This window comes from Carlito syrichta, unplaced genomic scaffold (assembly GCF_000164805.1).
Source record: "Carlito syrichta isolate Samal-C Ts95f unplaced genomic scaffold, Tarsius_syrichta-2.0.1 Scaffold315528, whole genome shotgun sequence".
In the NCBI taxonomy this organism is placed as follows: Eukaryota; Metazoa; Chordata; class Mammalia; order Primates; family Tarsiidae; genus Carlito; species Carlito syrichta.
Window position 1 is genome coordinate 22,655 of NW_007259624.1, and position 23,836 is coordinate 46,490.

The 23,836-nt window shown below is 48.7% G+C and overlaps 1 protein-coding gene and 1 pseudogene across 1 annotated transcript; both read right to left on the reverse strand.

Moving 5' to 3' along the window:
• Positions 1–2,292: 2,292 nt before the first annotated feature.
• On the reverse strand, positions 2,293–10,589 carry GRAMD2A (GRAM domain containing 2A). The gene is given in 11 exon segments (XM_021706399.1): positions 2,293–2,401; positions 3,917–4,092; positions 4,095–4,132; positions 4,268–4,412; positions 5,357–5,419; positions 6,895–6,966; positions 7,227–7,325; positions 8,226–8,329; positions 9,121–9,196; positions 9,557–9,614; positions 10,381–10,589. Coding segments are annotated over 11 exon segments (1,023 nt in total). The 5' UTR covers positions 10,464–10,589.
• A 7,883-nt stretch (positions 10,590–18,472) lies between these two features.
• Positions 18,473–23,836, reverse strand: part of LOC103275539 — a 6,219-nt pseudogene continuing 855 nt past the window's right edge.

The window sequence follows — 23,836 nt, forward strand, 5'->3', positions numbered from 1 at the left end:
GACCAGGCCAGAGGACAAAAGGGAGGAACAGAGAGAGGGCCCTCCAGAGGGCCAGGCACACCCACACCTCTTAAAACCAGGGGCCCCATGTGCACCTCCAAAGCCATCTACCCTCCAGCACAGTCCTTGCCTTCCTAAGCCTGGGGGTAGCTGGGGACAAGGATCCCCAGTGTCTTGGCATATCCACTCACGACTTGAGTTAGTCTAGCAAGACTCCGAGAAGGGATTGATTCTGTCTGCCTTTCAGCAAGGGGCAAGAAGGAGTGCTTCCCTGAAAACATGTTGGGAAAGATTGATGAAGAGGGCTGGTTCCAAAATCAAGAAGGTGCCATGGGCCCAGAGGGGCACTGTGAGGGGGAGGGCGCAGTGAATGTCACCTGAGATGTAAGCATTTGGTGGAAGTCTGAGGGAGGTCAGGCCAGAGTTCTGGGGCACAGAGAAGGCTTTTGGAATAGAGAAGGCCCCGACAGAGGAGGAGGCATCTCCAAGAGGTTGGTGCTCAGCTTAACCCTAGAAACCGGATGGGGAGAGGATGCAGAGACTGCCAGGCTGAGCTCAGGGACTTGTCAGTGCCTCCAGTCCTCATTTGGTTTGTCATAAATGGGACAATCCCAGCTCCACTGTAAAGAACTTCCACCTGGATTTCATCCCCTGGATAACTCTCAGTGTCTGAAGAGGGAAAACTGGCTATTGCTGATGCTACTGGCATCTTATCACCAGTTACTTTCCTGATACTTCAGGCCTCCTCACTAAGGCCCTTCCAGAACCTCCAAAGGCACTGTCTTAGCAGATGGAAGTCCAAGGGAGGTCAGGCCAGAGTTCTGGGGCACAGAGAAGCCTTTAGGAGTAGAGAAGACCCCGACAGAGGAGGAAGCATCACCAAGGCAAAACCATAACCATGTCCAACCTTCTCATCACCTGTCTCTCTCATGCCCAAATGTATCAGTCTCACCTCCTTGGCTGGTTCCTGCACTGTGTCAGGCCCACCTGAGACATGGAGAGCATCTTACTCATAGAGAGCAGATCCCACAGAGTGGAGGGCCCTCCTGTACGGCCTGCGACACAGAGACTGCAGGTGACATGAGTGAGTTCTGCCCTGTGGTGGCCCAACAGCATCACACCTGGCTGCCCAGGTAAGCCTCCCTGACAGGCTATGGCTGGTCGTGCCTGGAATCCAGGCAGGCAGGTGGGGAATACCCAGCAAGGCCTCAAATCTAAGCTACCACCTTCCCATTCTCTACTTCCGTGGCCTGGGACATGCTGGAAATGTGTGGGCACACCAGGGCAAGACCCAGTACCAGGTTTGTGACCACGGAGATCAAAGACCCTGCTCCATACGTCTCACAAAAAAGTGGAAGTTGAGGACATGGCATTTGGGGGCCTCTGTCTTTACAGCCCCTGTGAGAAGCATCTCCCCAGGTTCAGCCAGCCTCACAGAGAGGCTGGCACTGAGTCTTGTCCAGGAACACACAGCTTCATCTCTTTCTGGAAGCAGGCTAGGAGCCCTCGTCTCTGCACTCACAGCCCTCAGCAGGTCGCTGCCTGACCTGTGGGGTCCTGCTCCCCACAGGAGCACAGAATGTCAGGAGAAAGCGGGGTCCACCTGGTGGTCTGTGTTCTGGCCTCTGACCACACTGCTGGAGTGAGCCATGTGATGGTAAGGGAGCAGCCTTGAAAACATGACCTTTGCCCCTTGAAGTGGCCTCCAGGGTTCTGCCTGTGTGCCAGAACTGTTTCCAAGGAGCAAGCTGAATTTTTTTCTCATTTAAGTGGTTGCTGAAGACTGGTATAGAGAATTCCTCAGCTGGTTCCTGAAAAATCTGGCTTTTTGTTTGAGTCCAAAAACTGTAGACGGCAGTTACTTTGTAAGCAGGCACTTCAGATCACTCACAGAGGGAGGAGGAGTTGAGGGGAGGAGAAGGGATTGGGAATGCTTTCCTTCATACTCAGTCTCAGTACAGCAGCAGCATCGATGCGGGGGCGAGGGCGTGGGTCGTTGGTGGAGATGTGGCACCCAGAGCATCCTTCTTGGAGTGAGGACAAAGGCCAAGTGGCTGTTACCTGCACACAGAAAAGATGCCTAGATCAGGGATGGGCCCTGAGGGGCCTGTGAAGCCTTTCTCACTGCCAAGTGGGCCAAGGTGTGATCTGTGTCCCCTGCACCCACCACCCAACCTTGTGGAGGACCATCAAGCCTCAAAACAGGACCCAGTCCAACCAGGCAGCCTGGTCTTTGGTTTTGGGGCCCTGTCCTCAACCCTCAATCCCAAAGGAATTAGGAAGAGAAAGACCTCACCTGTGCCCAGGGACCGGGCTTCCCCAGTTCAAGGAGCATAACTGCTGCTCTAGCCGGGAGATGCGGAATGCCAGGTAGGATGAGGACATGACCAAGAAGCAGATCCTGGAGAAAGAGGGGGAGAGGAGTTGGATATTTCTTCTAGAAAAAGGGCATTTATGCCAGGTGCAGTGGTTTACACCTGTAATCCCAGCACTTTGGGCGGTCAAGGCAGAAGGATTGCTTGAGCCCAGGAACTTGAGGCCAGCCTGGACAACATAGCAAGACCTCGTCTCTACAAAAATAAAAAAATTAGCCAGGCATGTGCCTGTAGTCCCAGCTACTTGGGAGGCGGAAATGGAAGGGTCATCTGAGCCCAGGAGGTTGAGGCTGTGATGAGCTGTGATCCTGCCACTGCACTGCAGCGTGAGGAACAGAGTGAGACCCTGACACAGAAAAGAAAAGAAAAAAGAAAAAGGGCTTTTTTGGAAGCTCACCAGAATAGTGAGAATGAAACAACTTCTGCATTGGGAAGAATCAAAGAACCCTTTGTCCTGCAGCCATGTGGGCCTGGGCATGTTTCATCCCAGAAACCACATAGGAGTCCTGAGACTCATCCCCATGGAGATGCCTCCACAGCCCAGCAGGAGCTCTGGGCCCTTCAGCTGAGCCCTGGAGGGAGCTCTGGTCAGACAGGGAGAGCTGTCATCCCACCTCCCCTCTGACCAGCCTCCTTGGTCCTTCTTGTGTCCCCTCTCGTGGTGGCAGGCCCATTCCACCCACAGGTGCTGAGGTTGACAGTCAAAATGAGCCAGCAAGCCGGGCATGGCGGTTCATGCCTATTATCCCAGCACTTTCGGAGGCAGAAGTGAGGTGTGCCTGGTGTGCCCTGGTGTGCCTGCCTAAGCTCAGGGGTTCAAGATCAGCCTAGACAACTTGGTGAGACATTGTCTCTACTAGAAATAAAAAAATTAGCCGTGTGTGGTGGTGCACACCTGTAGTTCCAGCTACTTGAAAGGCTGAGGCAGAAGGATCACCTGAGCCCAGCAGGTCGAGGCTGCAGTGGTCGTGGGCAGGCCACTGCACTCCAGCCTGGGTGTCAGAGTGAGACTTCAACTCAAATAAATTTTAAAAACCCATATATATATATATAAACCAGCCAGCAGAGCCAGAGGAAGCTGGGGAGCTAAGGGAGGAAGGCCAGAGGCTGACTGTGTGTGCAACTTCCCACCACGGTCCCAATGCTACTGCTCATCGGACATCAGACAAGGTTCCAGAAGCTGCCCTGGTAGTGGGCAGGGGGTCGGCCAGGCTTTTCCTATCAGTACTTCCCTTCATCTATCAGACAGCCCTCTCCAATGTTGCTGGCCTGCCCTCTCCCAAATCCTCAGCAGCTCCACATCCGGCCCCTCCCCTTCATGTAGACTCAACCCTAAATTACAGGTTTCCAGAATAAACACTGGAGATCTTCCCTTACTGCAGAAGGCAGTGCCACGCAGCCTTCAGGCATCACCAAGAGCTTGAATGTGATTCAGAAGCTTCCGCCCGCTCTGGACAATAACCTCTCACACCCTAAGGCCCCTGTTCCAAACACCTAGACACCCAGGTGCACCTGCCCCCTCCCGCAACGTGGTCACCTACAGCACGAAGAAGACCTTGAGGAGCCGGTAATCCCAGGGCCTCAGCTCCGGGTCCCCTCTGGGCTCCTCCTGCAACCTGTCGCCCTCATAGACAGCATTTTCTGCAATGGGAGAGTGGTTAGGTATCGTCGTGGGGCAGGCAGGACCCCCACCCAGCATGGGCCCAGCCCGCCCACCCCTCCCTTGTTTTCTGAAGCTGCTTGAGCTCTTGCCTTTCCTGTATGAATTTAGAGAAAGAAAAGATCAGCCCCCAGGAGCTCTGCCAGCTGGGGTGAGTACTCTTCACAGATCTGGGAGGAGAGAAAACCTGGCCTTTGCAAGCAGTTGCCATGGACAAGACCCCTGAACTCACCAGATCTTGGAGGCTTCCTGGAGGGGAAGAAACTGTCTGTGGAGTCCACGGAAGCCTGAGGAATACAAGGGAGGTCATCTGGGAGGGACAGGGACCTAGAAACAGGGCACACTTTTCTCCACTTCATCTCGGGGATGAGGACTTCCTGCAGGAAAAACAGGAGAAGCTGTCTTACCGTGGCCCTCGGGATCCCACTGGCCCTGAGAGACCCACATCAGGTCTAGCAGAGATTTTTTCCAGATATTACCAGTATGGATGCCTAGCCAAGGATGGATACAGGTGGGGGAGGTGACAGTTGCCATAGCAACCAGAGTCTCTCCTGTGGGTTCCCTTGCTCTGACTAGCCACTCTGTCAGGAAACAATGTCTTTGAAGATAGTGTAGAACCACCATGTGATCCTATCTGTGCACCAATTCAGGTACATGCTCAGATCTGAGTCCACAAAAGCTCAGCATGTCTCAGACAGGATACGTCATAGCTCCTTCCATTCCAGGCCCTGACACTGAGCAAGTCACTGACCATGGCAGGGGGAACATAGGGTCCCCATCAACCAAAATGAGAACATCGCCTTCTGTCCCCTGCATGGAATTATACATGCTGCATGCTTGGCGAAACACTTAATAGTCACTGAAGGAACCTTCAAACACCCTGGGGTCATTTCTATGCCATCCCTGCCCTAGAAACTCAGCACTACCTTGCCAGGGCCCCAGCTGCCAGAGAAAATTCTCAGAACCTCAGCAAGTTGAAAATAAGTCTGTCTGAGTTCTACCGTGGTGGCCCTCGGAGTCTTTCCCCAGGGACACCCCTATCCCCTAGAAGGCCCTCCTGACTCAGTCAAAGGAAAGAGGCTGATTACTGGCCCTGCGTCTGTCCAGGTATGGGATCCAACGGGGCTCGTATCCTGGGGTCTGGACTTCTATTCTGCTCGGGAAGTCGGCACATGTGCCGAGGACCTAGAGGCTCTGTGTGGTACAGAGTATGGCAAGTTTAGGGAACCCCCAGCACACACGACCACTAGTCTGGCACCCTAGTTCTGCATCGTGGGCCCTGAGGTGCTGCGGGCACTCTCAGGACCAGCCTCACCCTTACCAGAGACTCGCACTCAGGCTCCTCTGGAAATTCTCTTAAACTCAGACTCTTCTTGCTGGAAGGCTGAAGAGGGAAGGGAACAGTGTCACATGTCCATCTGAACAGGCACAATCAGACAAAGGGGGGCATCAGCACCCCAAGACGGTTTCACCTCCAGATAAGCTACTTTGTGTCGGGGAAACCCAGTTCCCAGAGTTTGCAGTGGGCCCCTGCTTGATGCTGGAGCAGGGGACAAACCCCAGGCAATGGACTCCCCCATGCTGCTGCCTCACTTCCTCACCACGGGCCAGAGAGTTGGAAGGTGTGTTGCGAGGCAGCCAGAGGCTCTGTCTGTACACCAGAAGGCACAAGTAAGGCGTGTGTAGACAGACAGTCCCGACTCACAATGGGCTGGCTTACAGTGTTTTGACTTTACAATGGTATGAAATTGATACACGTTCAGTAGAAACTGTGCTTCAAGTTCCCATAGTTTCAGCACAGTGTTCAATAAGTTACACAAGATATTTAGGCTTTGTGTTAGATGATTTTGCCCAACTGTTGGCTGATGCAAACGTCCAAGCATATTTAAGGGAGGCTAGGCTTAGCTACTGTTTTTGGTAGGGAAGGTGTACTGGACGAAATGCATTTTTGATTTATGATATTTTCAATTATGATGAGTTTATTGAAACATACCCCATCATAAGTTGAGGAAGGCCAGGCATGGGGACTCACAACTGTGATCCCAGCACTTTGGGAAGTGGAGGCAAGAAGATTGCTTGAGCCCAGGAGTTTGAAACCAGCCTGGAAAACATAGCGAGAACTTGTCTCAATAAAAATTAAAAACTAGCCGGGCTCGGTGGCTCAGCCTGTAATCCTGCGCTTTGGGAGGCTGAGGTGAGTGGATTACCTGAGCCCGCGGGTTTGAGACCTGCCTGGGCAACTTGGCGAGACCTCATCTCTACAATAAATCAAAAAATTAGCTGGGCGTGGTAGCGCGTGCCTGTAGTTCCAGCTACTTGGAAGGCTGAGGCGGAAGGATTGCTGGAGCCCAGCAGGTCGAGGCTGCAGTGACTGGGAGTGACCGCTGCACTCCAGTCTGAGTGACAGAGTGAGACTCCAACTCAAAAAATAAACAAAATTAAAATTAAAACTAAAAACTAAGCCAGGCATAGTGGCACATGTAGTCCCAGCTACTTGGGAGGGTGAGGCGGAAGGATTGCCTGAGCCCAGGAGGTTGAGGCTGCAGTAAGTTGTGAGCATGCCACTGCACTCTAGCCTGGGTAAAAGAATGAGACCCTGACTAAAAAGTAAAAATAAAAATATGTAATAATAAGTCAAGGAGCATCTGTATATGGGGACACACAAGGGCCCACTAGCCTCAAAGAGGCACACACTGTCCAGGAACTGCATCTGATACACTGAGCCTGCGCCCTTTACTCCCCTTCCCAGCCCCGTTCCCTGGGCTGGAGAGATGGGCCCACCTCCCCATCACCCTTGTCCCAGACCTGCTCCAGGCCTGAGCAGCCTCCCTGTCCCAACTCCCGTCCCCAACTCCATACCTGTAGGTGGGTACAAACTCTCCTCAGCATGTCATACACACTGTCCCGGGACATCAGTGACACAAAGATATACTGGTGCATGGAAAGAAAACAGAAGAGGGTGGGATGAGATGAGACCCCCCAGTAGGCCTGCCGTGGACTGGGGACAGGCCCACAGGGATGTCAGGTTTTGAGAGCCAACACGACCTCTGCCTAGGAACCTCTCCTCCAGCTTGTTACACGGCTGCAGGGTTGGGCAAAGCAAAGTCCCAGGAGTGTTCCCAAGTCAGGCTGTGGGCTCCCAGGCCGGGACAGGGAGACTGATGGGAGCACTAGTCCAGAGACTCACTGACCTTCTGGCTGGTGTTGGTGGTGATGGCCAGTCCATTGGGAAGGAGCCGCGCCACCTTGTGTTTTTTGATCATCTGCACAGACACCACGGGAATGACCACCTGAGAGGGAAGGGCAGGCTTCCCTCAGGACTTGCCCCCAAGGACGTGGTTCCTTGCTCCTTGTATAGGACCCTGCACATATCTGGCTGTGAGCCAAGCATGAACACCATGGGAGAAGCCTGGTCCCACCTGCAGAAGTTATCCTCACCATCCTGCCCCGGGGGGCAGTACTGTCCCTCTGGCCTCTCCCCGGGTGTGGTTCCTATTATCTTGGAGGCCAGGGTGGCTGCTCTGGTGAATCGGATCTCAGTAATGGAGCTCTCTGAGCTACTTAGCCACAATTATGTCTCCCTCTAAATGCAACAGCCTGTTCTGATGCTGAAAGCATTTCAGAGATATCCTGAGGCAGATTAATTTGCTGTGAACTATGCAGGCCAGTTCAGGTCAAATGTGGGGTCTAGTTGGAGTCCCTGTTTTGTTTTGTTTGTTTGTTTATTATTTTTTAGTCAGAATCTCACTCTGTCACCCAGGTTGGAGTGCAGTGGCACACTCACGGCCACTGCAGCCTCGATCTGCTGGGCTTAGGTGATTCCTCCACCTCAGCCTTCCAAGTAGCTGGAATCATAGGCCGGTGCCACCATGCCTGGCTAATTTTTTTATGTATTGTAGAGATGAGGTCTTGCCACGTTGCCCAGGCTGGTCTTAAACCCCTGAGCTCAGGCAATCTTCTCGCCTCTGCCTCCCAAAGGACTGGGATTATAGGCGTGAGCCACCTTTAGAAAGGGCAGGATTATTTCCCTGGACCCCGGGGGGAGGATGCCTCACAGCTGCCCATCCAACCAGTGAAAGGCTTCACCAAGTGCCCGGCATGCAGAAGGACAGGCACAGCATGAGGCATGCCCACCAGTCAGGAGACTGGGGCCTCCCTGTGCCCTGGCAGCCCTTACCACTCAGTACTACCTTGATATCCTTGCCAAACAGGCCAGCATGGAAGCAGAGCCAGTTGGGGGAGATGTAAAGCCGGCCCTGGATAAGGAGGTCCTTCTGGAGGGCACAGGAACACACTGGGAGGTCACAGAGAGAAAACCGCCATAAGCAAGTTTGGCCCAGGAAGCCAGGGTCCCCACCCATGCTCAGGAGTCAAGTCCAACCTCAGGACCTGTCTTCCCCCTTTCCCACCCCAGACTCCGAACAACCCATTCCCCCAGTACTGGCCAAGGGCCCTTCTCCTGACTGCCCCCACTCTGCCCACCAGACTGCTAGAAGGTTCTTCTTCCTCCATCCATGCCTCACAGGATCTGGGCAGGTTCCTCCCTAGTCTCCAAGCCTGGAGGCTCACTACCTCAGGCAGAACCCCTGGCCTTGCCCTGCCCTGGAGAGGAGGGCTTGACTGTGCAAATGTCCCCACTTGCTCCATGAGAGGCCTGAGCAGGGAAGAACAATCATTGCTGTGCCCTGACACTTCCTCAAGAAAACCTTCATAAGGTCATTGCTTTGTTAAACTCTGGTGTATCTACGTGGCTCTTTAAGCTATGGCCACCATGTTTCCTAGCTTTGGCCCCTTCCCCTACCTTGGGGAGGTGAATCTCCTCTCTGTCTCTCTCTCTCTCTCTCTCTCTAATTTACTTTCTAAATAAACTATATTTTCCAATCTAAAAAAAATTAAAGAAAATCTTCATAAATTCAACCCTATACCCCAAACCAGCCCTGTCTTCTTACACTTTTAGAGAGAAAAGAACCAGCCACATCCAAAGGGCTATGGGCTCCCACATCTAAATTGGGACTGGGGGGTCCACAGCAGAGGACCTGGGCCCTGGGCACCGGGTGTCGACTAGCTCCACTAGGAGACACTCACCTTTGAGAAGCACCTCCTCCAGGGGGATGTCCTTGAATAGCTTGTGGTATTGCTGGTTATATTTACTCAGTGGTGTCTGCAAACACCCGGACTGCGTCTAAGACACCCGGGAGATCAGACCACCAAAGGGGCCCTGCTCCAGCCACCAGGAAATCAGGCCACAGCCCCATCCCAACCCCCTGGGGACTCAGCACCAAGCAGCCAGTGGGTGTGGAGGGCCGAGTTCCAGTCACTGCTTGTCTCCTGGTGATGCTGGGACCTGTCAGGCAGCTGTGACTGGGGGGACACAGCACTCCCACCAGGGAAGGGACGCCTACTCAGGGATCCTGGTTTCCGGGTGACAGGGCTGGTGGCCGAGGAGCCAAAAGTCACTGGATTCGGGCAGCCTGGGACCCCTTCCCCAACGACAGGGAGAAGTCAGCTCCTGCATACTCACCCCTTCCCGGCCACACTTCTTTATATCTTCGCCCTTCCAGCCTTCTGAACAGTGCAGACTGCAAAGGAGACATTCCATTCCCGGGAGAGAGAGCCCTTGAGGCTGGCCCATGCAGCCTCAGTGCCAATTCTGCCCTGGCTCTGAGCCAGAAGCTTGGGGCACAGATTGGAGACTAGGGCCATCCCCTAGGGGACACGGCAAAATGGCGAGGACAGGGAGCACATAGCTTATCCCTGATAGGATGGAGGGAGGGGTCACTGAGAGTCCCCTTTGCAGATGGGGAAACAGTGCTCCCTGGGGCTACGTTTGGAGCTGCCCGCCCTAGGTGTCAGAGACCCTCTCCCATTTCTCTGGCCAAGGGGCAAGCAGAGGAGCAGGCAGCACGGGAATGGGGGGCCAGTGTGGGGAGTGGGCGAGATTCACTGTCAGACTCAGCGCCAGGGCCTGCCCGTGGGCCACGATCCCGGCAGGCCGGCCCTCCTTGCCACCTCTTCCTGGTGGCACAGACTCAGCTGACCTGACTGAGGTAAGCAGCTGGGAGGGGGGCGTGGCACTGAAATGCAAACCTTTGCCCAGAACAGGTTAGCCTGAGGACAGGTGAATGGGGAGGAGGCTGGTAACCCAAGAAGCCTGGACGCTGCCAGGCCCCAGTGCACTGGGACAGGCCTGGGGGGTAGGAGGAAGAGGTCCTGGGGCAGCCCGTGCCAACCTCACAGACCCGCAGAGGGGCCTGGCTCAGCCCTGAGGTCCCCTTCGAATAGGTCACCTCCTGAGGGCTTCCCACCCCCATCTGGATGTGCTCTGCCTTGGAAGAGGGTCCTCACCTGGGGCCTGGGGATTCCTGGACTCTGTTTGGTTTATCTGCACAGGACACGGGGCTCTTAAGAGACGCTGTCTTCCCGTGCATTTGCTGGTTGCTAGGGAGAAACAGTCCACATCAGAAAGGAGGGCTCTATGGGGACATCTTGTCCCACCAGCCCCACCATGCCCAGGGCGGCTGCCTCTGTTCCCCACCCAAGGCCCATCCTGATGTCCAACAGGAGGCTGAGGATAGCACGGTTCGCAGGCAGGCAACTTAGGGAGAGGTCCTGGGGCCCTGCCGGGGTAGGGAGCTTCTCACGGCATCTTTCCTGAAATCCTGAAGCCCAGTTTATGGCTGGGCTGGAAGGAAAGACTCTGACACCTGCGTGTGCTGAAAGTGAAGGTTTCTGAGATACTGGGCAGCATTACGGTCAATCGTCCGAATCTGGGAAAGGATGCAGAGCCCAGAAGGCCTTATCAGAGCAGAGGAACTGATGCACTGAGGATGTGAAGGTGGACTCGTCAGTCTGCAGGGAGCATGGCCAAGAGGGGAGGGGCTGCCCCATACCAGGAAGCGGCCTCAGTCACCTGGGACAGTCAGGACAGCTTGATCATGAGAGCCAAATCACCTCACAAAATGTCATAGAGGCCAGGCGCAATGGCTCATGCCTATAATCCCAGCACTTTGGGAGGCAGAGGCAAGAGGATTGCCTGAGCTCAGGAGTTCAAGACCAGCCTGAGCAACAGGATGAGACCTCGTCTCTATAATAAATCAAAAAATTAGCTGAGTGTGGTGGTGTATGCCTGTAATTCCAGCACTTTGGGAGGTCGAAGTGGGAGGATTGCTTGAGCCCAGGAGTTCACGACCAGCTTAGGCAATATAGCAAGACCTTGTCTCTACAAAAAAATAAAAAATGTAGCCAGGCATGGTGGCACATGTCCCGCAACTCGGAGGCTAAGGTGGAAGGATCGCCTGAGCCCAGGAAGTCGAGGCTTCAGTGAGCCATGATTGTGCCACTACACTTCAGCCTGGGTGACAGAGTGAGTCCCCGACTCAAAAAAAAAAAAAAATGTCCTAGAGAGAGGGTCCGGGAGGGAGAAGACCCTCTCTCCCTAGGCAGGTGGACTCCCAGTTGCCTTTAAGTTCCTGCCTCCAACTAACAGCTCCAAAGAATAATTTCCCCCTTGCTGCCCCTCCGAGCTTGGAATCAAAGCCAAAGCAGTCAAATTAGCCCTGAATGAGTGGGCCCAGAGCTGACCAAGGAAGAGAGAGTGGCCAAGAAGGAGGGCCAAGCCAGGGCAGTGTGGTGGTCAGGAATAGGCAATAAGGTCAAGTAAGGTCAAGTCTCTCAGCAAGACCGGAACCTGGAACCCACAAGTCCCAGTGCTCAGTCACACTCGGACTGGGGCCATCTGAGTTCTCTTCTTCAAGAACAGAGTTATCAACTCAATCCAAGATCTACCAGGACCCTCAGGGATTACTTAGTCTGATCCCCTTCCACCACACCATTGTACAGATTAGGAAACAGTCCCGCCAAGGGAAAGGCTGTGCCCAGTGTGACACAGTGAAGCACCAGGTGACCTCACCCACAAAATCAGCCTAGCCACAGCCATGTGATCTGGTGACCTCTGTCCTTGACCTATAGAGGGTTTTGTCACACACGTCAGTGTAGACCTATTGAATCTTGTGACATGACAGACTGTGCAAGTGATTTGACCCTTTGACTCTCAAAGCTAGTTTCTAGATTTTCTTTGGTTCCATCACATTTCACAGGGATTTTTTCCCTTTGATTTTTTTTATACTCATAGAAATTATGAGAAACATCAAATATATATATATAAGATCAAAATCAACCATAAGAAATAGTCCCCAAAACTCACTCAAAGAGAAAAACTCATGTATAAATGTATAATTTATGTAAATGGTTACATAGCACATAATTTGTATCTCCTACTTTTGTTGCTTAACATGATTTCATGACAGATGGGACAGATTCTCAGAAATGAAATCAGTGGACTGAGAATGAACACTTCTCCGGTTCTTTAGAGCTGCTTTCAAAATGCCTTTCTAGTAGAGTGCCATGGCTCACGCCTGTAATCCCAGCACTTTGGGAGGCAGAGGTGAGAGGAATGCCTGAACCCAGGGTTTCGAGACCAGCCTGGGTAACTTGGCAAGACCTTGTCTACAATAAATCAAAAAATTAGCCAGGCATAGTGGTACACATCTGTAGTTCCAGCTACTTGGAAGGCTGAGGCAAAAGGATTGCCTGACCCAGCAGGTTGAGGCTGCGGTGGCTGTGAGCGTGCCACTGTACTCCAGCCTGGGCAACAGAGTAAGACTCTGACCCCCCCAAAAAAAATGCCTTCCAGATGCTGGACCAATTCACCTAGCCATCTGCACCTTACAGGGATCCTACATTCCACATTCAAGCCCTTCTCTGGATATCATCTTTTTCTCTCCCTTGCAAATGTGATAGGTGAAACTATGTTGTCTTCATTTGTATTTCTGCTTACTGGCAGATTGAACATTTTTTCCACTCATTCATTCATTCATGACACAGGTTAGCATTCATAAGACAGGATCTTGTTCTGTTACCCATGTTATGCAGTGGTGTGATCATAGCTCACTGCAGCCTTAAACTCCTAGGCTCAAGGGATCCTCCCATCTCAGCCTCCTGAGTAGCTAAATATGAATACATATATTAACCACTAGAATTTCATCTGTGAATTGTCTGTAAGAAGTTTTCTTCATTTATATAAATTCTTTATTGATAATATCAATCCTTAGTTTATCATTTTACAGATATTTTCCCCAGTTGGTCATTTATCTTAATTTTGTCTGTGGTATTTGTGCTGTGCTTATGTTTAATTACTGTGTGGTCAATTCTTCTGTCCCTTCCATAGATCTGTTTCTCACTCGGTTTGATCCTGTCATAGGATGGGCCCCTAAAGTGTAGCATGCATGTATAAGTCAAACTAATGAGCCACTACAGAGCTGGAGCCTTGCAGACCTGAGGAGGGAATGCGCTGGGCCACCAGAAAACAGAAGTGTGTGAGTTTAGTGCTAAAGAACACACCCTAGCCGGGCTCGGTGGCTTAGCCTGTAATCCCATGCCTTGGGAGGCTGAGGTGAGTGGATTGCCTGAGCCCGCAGGTTCGAGACCTGCCTGGGCAGCGAGACCTCATCTCTACAATAAATCAAAAAATCAGCCGGGCGTGGTAGCACATGCCTGTAATTCCGGCTACTTGGAAGGCTGAGGCGGAAGGATCGCTGGAGCCCAGCAGGTCAAGGCTGCGGCAGCCAGGAGCAGCCACTGCACTCCAGTCTGGGCGACAGAGTGAGACTCTAACTGAAAAAAAAAAAATTACTGTTCATTTCTTTCTAGGTTTATTGAATCAAATTCAATTATTCTGTAACATGTAGTTCAATGCTAATTTCTCTTTACTGCCAATAACCTGATTGCACTGCTGAAAGACTTCAAGCGTCACACCGATACAGCAGATGTTGACCTTATTTCTTACCTTTTGAGGACAAGATTTACTGTTCTATTTTGTTTTCCTTATTGATTTTTGTTTTAAAGAAACTCCTTCCCGAAACTTGGTGCAAAAGATCAAGAACCAGGCCACTCCACATGACAACCCACTCCCTTCAGTAGTGTATGCTGTATGGGACAGAGGGGAGGTAGGAAGGAGTCACTGTTGAACCCGGGACTCTAATGAGAGAGATATAGAGACCACAAAGAGCCAGCTCCAATGCAAACACACGAGGGTCTTTATTCAGGCTCGAGTCTGCGCTCACGCCCGAAGCAGCAGCTTCAGGGACCAGAGCCCCGATTCACAATGGCAAGCAGTTCCTATGCACAATTACAGAGGAAGGGGAAAGAACTCCAAACTTGATTTTACATGATTGGGTAATTTCTCCTAATGGGTATGGGAACACTTGGTATTGGTGGGTGCTGCCCGTGATTGACAGAAACCCACGTAATGGGTCAAGTGGAACGTTAGATAAGTTAGGTCCCTACAGTCCCTGTTTATGAAGTAACCTGAGCCGGCAGACAAAGGGTTACATTAGCCCTTTTAGTTTACCGATCCAGCCCAAGGCTTGCTTAGGAAAGCTTGTTTGCTTAACCTTTACGTAACATAACATAGTCATTATGGGACAACAAAAGCCAAACTTAACAAAGTTTTAAATACGAATGCTGCAAACACATACAGTGAATGTGGGGTAGAAAATCATATACTAATTCTGGGAATTTATAATAGCAAGCTTATTATAGCAAGGTGGTTACTTTTATAAAAGTCTTTGTTCCCTGCAGGTTTACATAGCCACTGCGTGTAAATTATCACTGAGATAAAAACCGGTGATAAAGCCCACCTAGAGAGGAGCTGGCTCCTCTAAGTCTGGTGCCACCTTGTAGGAATGTTTGAAAGAGGCTTATCACTTTATCCTTTACATCCCGTTGTAAAAGCATAAGTTAGCCTGCTGGTTTGGGGTTGACAATGCTTAACCCAAGGATTCTAAATACAAACACTGCTTAAAACCCGACATATGCCTAATTCTATGGGGTCTGAGGTAGGATTTAAAGTACTAAGATTTCATAAAATACATGAGGTAGGAATACACAAAATATATAGCAAACATGAGGTGGGGACATATGAAATATAGTGAACTAAACACTACTTTTACAGCAAATAAGTTTCTTAGTTTCTTGGGTCTCTCAATAGCATGCTCTTAACCTAAATCTATTGTTGTCCTCTCAGTCACGATGAAGCAAACTTCTCAAGGACATAAACATTATCTTGGCAGAGGCCATGGGAAACAGGATGTGGGAAACCAAAGCCCATGCCCCCTAAAGCTGCCCATTCTAGTGCTGAGCCCGCTGCTCCCTTCTGCAGCTAAAAGGCTGAGGAAGCCAGCCATGGCCTGATACAGCCTACAGAGTCACTCAGAGTTGTACAAGACCTGTGTCTGGGATCTAAACGGTTTCAGCGTGCCACAAACACCCCACCCAGTTGCCTCTCACAACCTGTGTGCCTTCCCTCCTTATCTTCAGCCTCCCTGAGTCACCCCAACCTATCTATCCTCTCCATCCCTTCCAGCCTAAGCCACTGGTGAGCTCCACCCCTCACCACGATGCAGGGTGGGCTCCCACCTTTCCAGGGTTCTGAAGAGCATCCTTCTAGATAACCCTGAGACACTTTCAGATGTTAGCCTCTGCAGCCCTTGCATTACATCCAGGAAGTCTGGAAGATGTCCCTCCTCTGTACTCCTCTTCCTGTCTCACTTTCCCTCTCCCTGGGTCTCGGTCATTTCCAGCCTCACACCTGCCCTGAAAATTCAAGGCCCTCTATCTTGCTGTCCTCCAGCACCTTGCTGGGGCCTCATCCCTGGCTCCCCTTTCCTGCATAACTCTTCCCCATCACACACCCCTTGTCTGACCCCAAGCTTGGAGGAGCTGCCCTCTGGAATGTCTTACTCTCCAGACCTACAACACCTCTCACTTGCTTCCTGGTGGTCTCATGCCTTGATTCATACTGCTTGCTGACACCAGCTTAGCCTTCTTTTTTTTTGTTGAGTTGGAGTCTCACTCTGTTGCCCAGATTGGAGTGCAGTAGTCGCTCCCGGCCACCAAGTAGCTGGAACTACAGGTGCGCGCTACCACGCCTGGCTAATTTTTTGATTTATTGTAGAGATGCGATCTCGCCAAGTTGCCCAGGCAGGTCTCGAACCTGCGGGCTCAGGCACTCACCTCGGTCTCCCAAAGCACGGGATTACAGGCTGAGCCACCGAGCCTGGCCTTGGCCTTCTTTTTTTTGAGTTGGATGTTGGGAGCCAGCCTTGGAGGCTCACCTGATTGACAAAGTCCAGGTGCACTGAGGACCCCTGGCCACAAAGCGAGTCCAGGCAGCTGAGGCCCTTCTATCTTCCATCCTTGCTGTTGGTATGGCTGAAGAAATTCTGTGCAGTCATGGAAGAAGAAAATGGCATGTTTATGTGAAGTACTCACAGCTAACCTGAGAATGTCATGATTCATTTTTCCATTTTCCCACTATGCCGCTTGGCCTTTTCTAACATATGCAAGGGTTAAACTCTGAAGCACATCAAGAATGCTTTCTTTCACTTGGTTATAAGTTACTAGATATTGCTTAAGTAATAAATGGTATAGGTATACTCACTCCTTATTTGATTTAGAATTATGTAGTTTAGTGTTTAGACAAGGTTTTTTAGAAGCACAAGTTTATAGTAAGTTCATTATGAATTCATTATAAGTTCTAACACTTATATAGGAGTTATGTGGGTGATTTATAACACTGTTTTCACTGACTTAGGATAAAGATTAATCGTTAAGATTTTTACTTAATTCAATAGTTAAAACTCTAAGTTAACATTTATAGAGTGGGTTTTCACTGAACTCATAATATACTAATCAGACACTTTTATGATAACTTAGCTAAAGACAGAAAACAACCTTGGGGGCCTGGGAAACATTACTAAAAGCTTCTTTTGAGTTTTCTTTAGAAACAAGCACTGCAGGATAAGAGAAAAGTAACGAAGACACCTGGACAAGAAAGGTGATTACAGAACTCTGAAGGCCATAAGGCCCCAGAAGGAAGACTACTGCTAAACTTTCTGGAGACAGTTCAAGGACTGTAATTTGGGACTTTAGACTAAAACTATCATCTTTGGCCTTATGAATAAGACTCATTATCTTAATGTTTACAGGGTTCTTGGCTTGTTTATTGCTAAGACCACTAGATGGTGGTAACTTGTAGAGGATATGTACGTAAAGGAATTTTCTTTGTCTTGCCCCTTTACAAATGGTATAAAAGCCTTCCCTTAGCTAACATTAAATTGTCATCTGTTCAGGAAACAGGTGTCCAAGTATAATGTTTTCATCTTTCGCCTATCCATCTCTCCCTCAGGAAATCTCACGACCCTTGCGGGGCGGGACCCCCGCAGTTGGAGTTTTACTCTGTCACCCTGGCTAGAGTGCAGTGGCATGCCCATGGCCACTGCAGCCTCGACTTGCTGGGCTCAGGTGATCCTTCTGCCTCAGACTTCCAAGTAGCTGGAACTACAGGCACACACTACCATGCCCGACTTATTTTTTGATTTATAGTAGAGATGAGGTTTCACCAATTGCCTAGGCTGGTCTTAAACCCCTGACCTTAGGCAATCCTCTCACTTCGGCCTCCCAAAGTGCTGGGATTATAGGCTTGAGCCACTGTGTCTGGCCCAGCTTGGTCTTCTAAAACAGAATTTCACCTTGTGCTTCCTCTAATTAGAACCCACTGGTTGCTCCTTTGACCTTACCTCTTCTCCTATAGCTGCCAAGGGAAAATTATGGATAAAACCTTTCCTTAATTCCCACTTTCAACAGAATGGTCTCTAAGTGCTAAGACTAGGTTCTGTTGTTTTTATTATTTTGCTTTGTTTAGCAGAGAAATCTTTTGAGAAAGTGATCGTGGTTCCTTTGGTAAGACTGGAGCCTGATGTTCCCATGGTGCTTTATATCAGAATCAGAATTCTCTCCAGAAAAGAAGCCCAAATCCAAGGGAGTTAGCATTTAAGTCTGCAATGGTTTGACTATGTCCCCCAAAATGTGGCGGCATTAAAAGGTGGGGCTTTTAGGAGGTTGCTGGGATCAGGGGGGATTAATGGGAGTGGTATTACTGACTTTATAAGAAGAGGAAGAGGCACCTGGGCAAGCATGTTAGCATACTCAGGGTCCTGTGATACCCTGTGCCACTTTTAAGGAGTCCCCACCAGCAAGAAGGTGCTAACCAAATATACCCCTTCGGCCCTGGACTTCCCCATAACTGTAAAAAATAAATTCTTTTTCTTTATAAATTGCCAGGTTTCAAGTATTCTTTTTAAGCAATAGGAAATGGACTGATACAAAGTTCCATACATGAAAGGCAAAATCTGTACCTTAGAAATTGCATTTTCTTTATCCTGACAGACTTAACACACAAGAAAAGGTTTCAGGATTTTGTTAAACTGTTGACATGAGGCAGTGAACAGGGCTTACCTATCCCAGCAGCCAGGAACTATATTATGAGACACAATGAGAAAAAGAACCAATCCAAGGACATACATCAAACATACATCAACTACATACCAGGAATGACTGAAGTCTCAAATCCCATGTCTTCTACAGCAGCTCTGAGTTCTTCTGGGCTAATTACAAAGGGATCATGAAGAACCACTCAAGTCCCTTCCGCCAAAGAGACTATTATTTGCTGCACCCATTCTCGATGGGAGATTAAGCCTTTGATGGACTGGACACAGGATGCACAGGTCATGCCAGCAATGGTGAGCACTGTAGTACTGCACATGCCCGGCACCTGGTTTCTCTGAAGGTTGGCAGGGGAATGGCAACTGGAAGACTCATGATCAGTCCTACTTCCTTCTGCTTCATCAGGAAGAGAAACTTTAAAGTTCCCAGGAGGAAGCACCTCAATGGCCCTCTGGGGAGATACTGGACTGGTACAGGAAGGGTCATACTATACTTGGGCAGTTTTATTCTCCAAGGACACTTGAATATTTTGAAGCCCTGGGAGTTGGCCTATATTTTCTTCAATATTCAAGACAAAAGATATACAGCACATTCCTTCTACTCTCAGCTGGAAGGTGATCACCTGACTTTGTTGGTCGCCAAAAGTCTCAGAATTATTGAAATTCTGGTTAGCAGAAGCTGAAAGTCTCTTTGGGTTAGTGCTTTGTAATCGCCCAATATCAATTGGTCCTAGGCTTAGGGGAGCCATTTTGGTCTTGATGGTAGCTTCAAATCCCATGTCAGTCACATGGTCCCTGAGGTCTTCAGGTTGAATAAGATAAAGTTGAAAAGTAACGATAGCCTCTTGGTTGCTGAGTGAGACTTTGGCTCTCACGACTCCTTGTAGTTTCCGGATCATGCCTTCGATAGAGCTGACACAGGACTGGCAGGTCATGCCCTCCACCCGGAGCTTGACCACAGCCTTCTGGGTGGGCAAGGACCTTGAGGGCCAGGAGGCAGCCTTTCCTCCTGCAATGCTGGCCTCAAAGCCCATGTCCCCAATTTGATGACAAACCTGTTGCAGGCTCACGATTGATGGCACATATTTCATGGTTGCTCTGCCTTGTTCCAGGGAGACCTTAATGTTCACTATGCCTTTCAAACCAGATATCACACCCTCAATAGACTTTACACATGACTGGCAAGTCATGCCCCAAATCCTGATCATGCTGATGGACATCTGAGAAGAAGGGCACAGGCCATCCAGACTACCTTCGTAGCCAACATTGTCAAAGGTGAAACTCTGCTTCATGGCTGGTTCCCAGGCATAAGTAGTAAAGGAAAGTTTAGATATGATCTAGAAGGAAAGGAAAGAACATTTGGTATCCTTAAAACTAAACACATTCTACAATATCCCAGCTTGTCCGGCACCAAGAAAATGAAAAACAATGCCAATGATGTTAAAAACATCCCAATGGTACAAGAACATAAAACACAGAGAGAAAAAGCAAGCTAAGGATATCAATTACAAAATAAATGAGCTCACATGGTTCCTTTCAGCTCTGACATTCTGTGTTTCTGAACCTAGAAGCCAACTGCCTGCCCTCCTTAGTGAAATGTCTTTCTCATCCAGCAGACGTGGAGGATTCTGAAGGAGAGAAGGAAAGCATATGTGGCTTTATGCATAGACTACAGCATGAATGGCTTCCAGCAGAGGCAGAGAGGACAGCAGGTCACAGTGGGGAGGCATAGGTGTCCCAAGAGAGGCTGCCACCTCTGGGCGATACCTCAAACCTCTCCACAGAACTAAGTCCTTTCAGCTCAAACTTTGAGGGTCCTGCTGAAATGCAAAGTCTAGAACAGGCAACACCTCACTTCTGTATTTCTTCTGGAGTTGTCTTATTCCCTTGGAAGGGATTAAATGTGCTTAATACCCTTTGAGCACAGCCTCCAAATGCAGAGAAGGTCAGGATTCAAAGATGGGCCACAAGCCCATGAAAAATGTCTGTAGGTATGCTCCCTGGGGGCCAATAGGGGCAACCCACTATAAGAACAGAAGTTGAGTTTAACAAAGAACTACATAGTTCTGCTCGTGCCTCCTGAGTGTTCAGGAAAGTTGCAGTCATCACCTAAAATTTCAGGTACATCACCAAGTTAAATGGACCTATTTTCTTAACATACCACAGTGCAAGCATTAGTTCTGGATTTCTATAAATAATGATGTAGCCTCAGCTTGACAAGACAAAAATCTTCCTTTCACAGGTTCCCAGCCTACTACTCTTTTAATCAGATATAGTTTTCACACCAGAATTATTATGTGCTTCAGAAATTTGGGGACAGCCCTTTACATATGATACCTAATAATAAAGTATGTTTTGCTCCACTCACTCACAATCCTACCAATCCTCAGAATCCCAGTGACATGAATTATTCTTCTTTACAAGCAGACCTTTCCAACATTGACTCTGAGGCAGCTTAGCAAGATGAAGGTTTAAATAACTTTGAAAATGGAGACAATAAATGTTGACTTGTATATCCACAAAGGCTTCGGATTACTGATTATGAAGAATTGGTTTTCTAAAATATTCACTGCAGCATTTTCTAACCAGCAAAGAAAAAAGGGAATAATTAAGTAATTTGAGTAATAGCTACTCAACAGACTGTTGAATTCAATAAATACATTCATGTGTTGCTTAACAATGGTGGCACATTCTGAGAAATGAGTCATTAGGTGATTTTGTAGTTGTGCGACATCAGGTAAACTTCCACAAACCTAGATGGTATAGCTGACTCCACAGCTAGACTGTATGGTATAGCCTACTGCTCCTAGGCTACACACTTGTATTGCACAGGCAACTGAACAGCAACTGTATAGCGCAGGCAACTATAACACAGTGGTAAGTATTTGTGTATCTAAACATATCTGGACATATCTCACAGTAAAAATATAGTATAAAAGATGAAAAATGATATACTTGTATAGAGTACATGAAGAGGGCATGAAGGACTGGAAGTTGCTCTGGGTAAGTGAGTGAGTGAGTGCAGAGTGAATGTGAAGGCCCAGGATATTAGTGTATACTACTGTAGAATTTATAAACACTGTACATTTTGGCTACACTAAATTTATTTTTAAAATTTTCCTTTCTTCAAAAATAAATTAATACGGCCAAGTAGCGTAGATCATACATGTTATCCCAGCACTGTGGGAGGCTGAAGTAGGAAGATCGCTTGTAGCCAGGAGTTTGGGTTATGATTGAGCCACTGCACTCTAGCTTGGGTGACAGAGCAAGATTCTCTCTCCAAAAAAATAAAAAATTAAACTTAGCTTACTATAACATTTTGACCTTAGAGATTTAAATTTTTTCTCTCTTTTGTAGTAATACTTAGCTTAAAACACACATTGTACAGCTGTGTGCAAAGATTTTCTTTATATCCTTAAGTTTTTTCTATTTTTAAATTGTTTTTTCTTTTTAAACATTTTGTTAAATGTAAGACAGACAGACAGACAGACACACACACACACACACACACACACACACACACACACACACACACTGACCTAGGCCTACACAGGATCGGGATCATCAATATCACTGTCCTCCACCTCCACATCCTGTCCCACTGAAAGGTCTTCAGGGGCTATAACATGCATGGAGCTGTCATCTCCTATGATGATACTGCCTTCCTTTGGAATACCTCCTAAAGGACCTGCCTGAGGTTGTTTTAAAGTTAACTCTTTTTCCTTTTATAAGCAGAATGAGCACACTCTAAAATAACAATAAAAGGTAGAGTAAATACATAAACCAGTAACAGTCATTTATTATCATTATCAAGTATCATGTACGTGCATAACTGGATGGGGTGTACTTCTGTGTGACTGGCAGTGCAGTAGGTTGGTTTACACTAGCATCACCACAAACACATGTATAACTGTGATGTTTATATATATATAGATGTTTCTCTTTTTTTTTTGAGTTGGAGTCTCACTCTGTCTCTGTTGTCCAGACTGGAGTGCAGTGGCCGCTCCCGGCCACCGCGGCCTCGACCTGCTGGGCTCCAGCGATCCTTGGGCTTCTGGCTCCCATAGCCCTTGTTATATCTTTTGTTATAATGCTGATTGTGTTAGGCCTCAGGAAACAGAACCTCTCTGACCTTCCCCGCCCTCCTTTCACCTGCCCCAAGGCAGGACTCTAATCTTCCCCTTTGTGATTATGGACATACCACCCTCATTTCTTCCCCCCATTTAGCCTGGGCATGAAGCTTCCATAGAAATCCAAAAGGGCAGGGTTCGGGAACTTCTGGATAGCTGATGAACATGCTGAGATTCCTGGAGGGTGGAGCCCAGGGAGGGTAGGCATGGAAACTCTGCGCCCCTTCCCCCATACCTCCCCCTAGGCATCTGTTCAACTATATAATTTGCAATATCCTTTATATAAATGAGTAAACATAAGTAAGTTCTGAGTCACTCCAGAGTCCTGTAAGCCACTCCAGCAAAATTAACTGAACCCAAAGAAGGGGTCGTGGGAACCCTAACTTAAAGCCGGTCAGTCAGAAGTTCCAGAGACATGGACTTGCGATTGGTGTCTGTGAGGTCTGACACTATCTCCAGGTTGACGGTGTCAGAATTGAAAGGTTGTCAGTAGGTGTCCACTGCAGAACTGATTGCTCACTTGGTGGTAGCGAGAAATCCCCAAACATTTGTTCACAGAAGTTTTCTATGTTGACGGTTACTGTGCTGGTGTGAGAATGCAGGAAAAGCCAGTTTGAGAATTTTTTTGAAACAGAAATGCAATTCTCTATGATATTACAACGGGTTATGATATTACTTGGCAACAGGAATTTTTCAGCTCCATTATAGTCTCAAGGGACCTGTGTGTGTGTGTGTGTGTGTGTGTGTGTGTGTGTGTGTGTGTGTTGTTTTGTACAGTAGGCTCTCACTCTGTTGCCTAGACTGGGGTACAGTGGCACACAATCAACTTCCTGGGCTGAGGCAATCCTCCCAACTCAAGCTTCCAAGTAGCTGGGACTACAGGCAAGCACCACCACACTCAACTAATTTTTTAATTTTTGTAGAGACAAGGTCTCACTATATTACCCAGGCTGGTCTCAAACTTCCGGCTAACAACCTCGGAAACCTACTTGGAAACCTATATGTCAGATAGGTCAGAGATTAAGTAAAAGATTTGCTTCACATAACATACATTAAGAACTAATGTTCTTAATTTAATATACAGAGAATTTCTTCAAAAAAGAAAAAGACCAACAATTTATTTTATTTATTTTTAATTTTTTTTTAGTTGGAGTCTCACTCTGTTGCCCAGACTGGAGTGCAGTGGCCACTCCTGGCCACCACAGCCTTGACCTGCTGGGCTCCGGCGATCCTTCCACCTCAGCCTTCCAAGTAGCTGGAACCACAGCCACACGCTACCACACCCGGCTAATTTTTTTATTTATTGTAGAGATGAGGTCTCACCAAGTT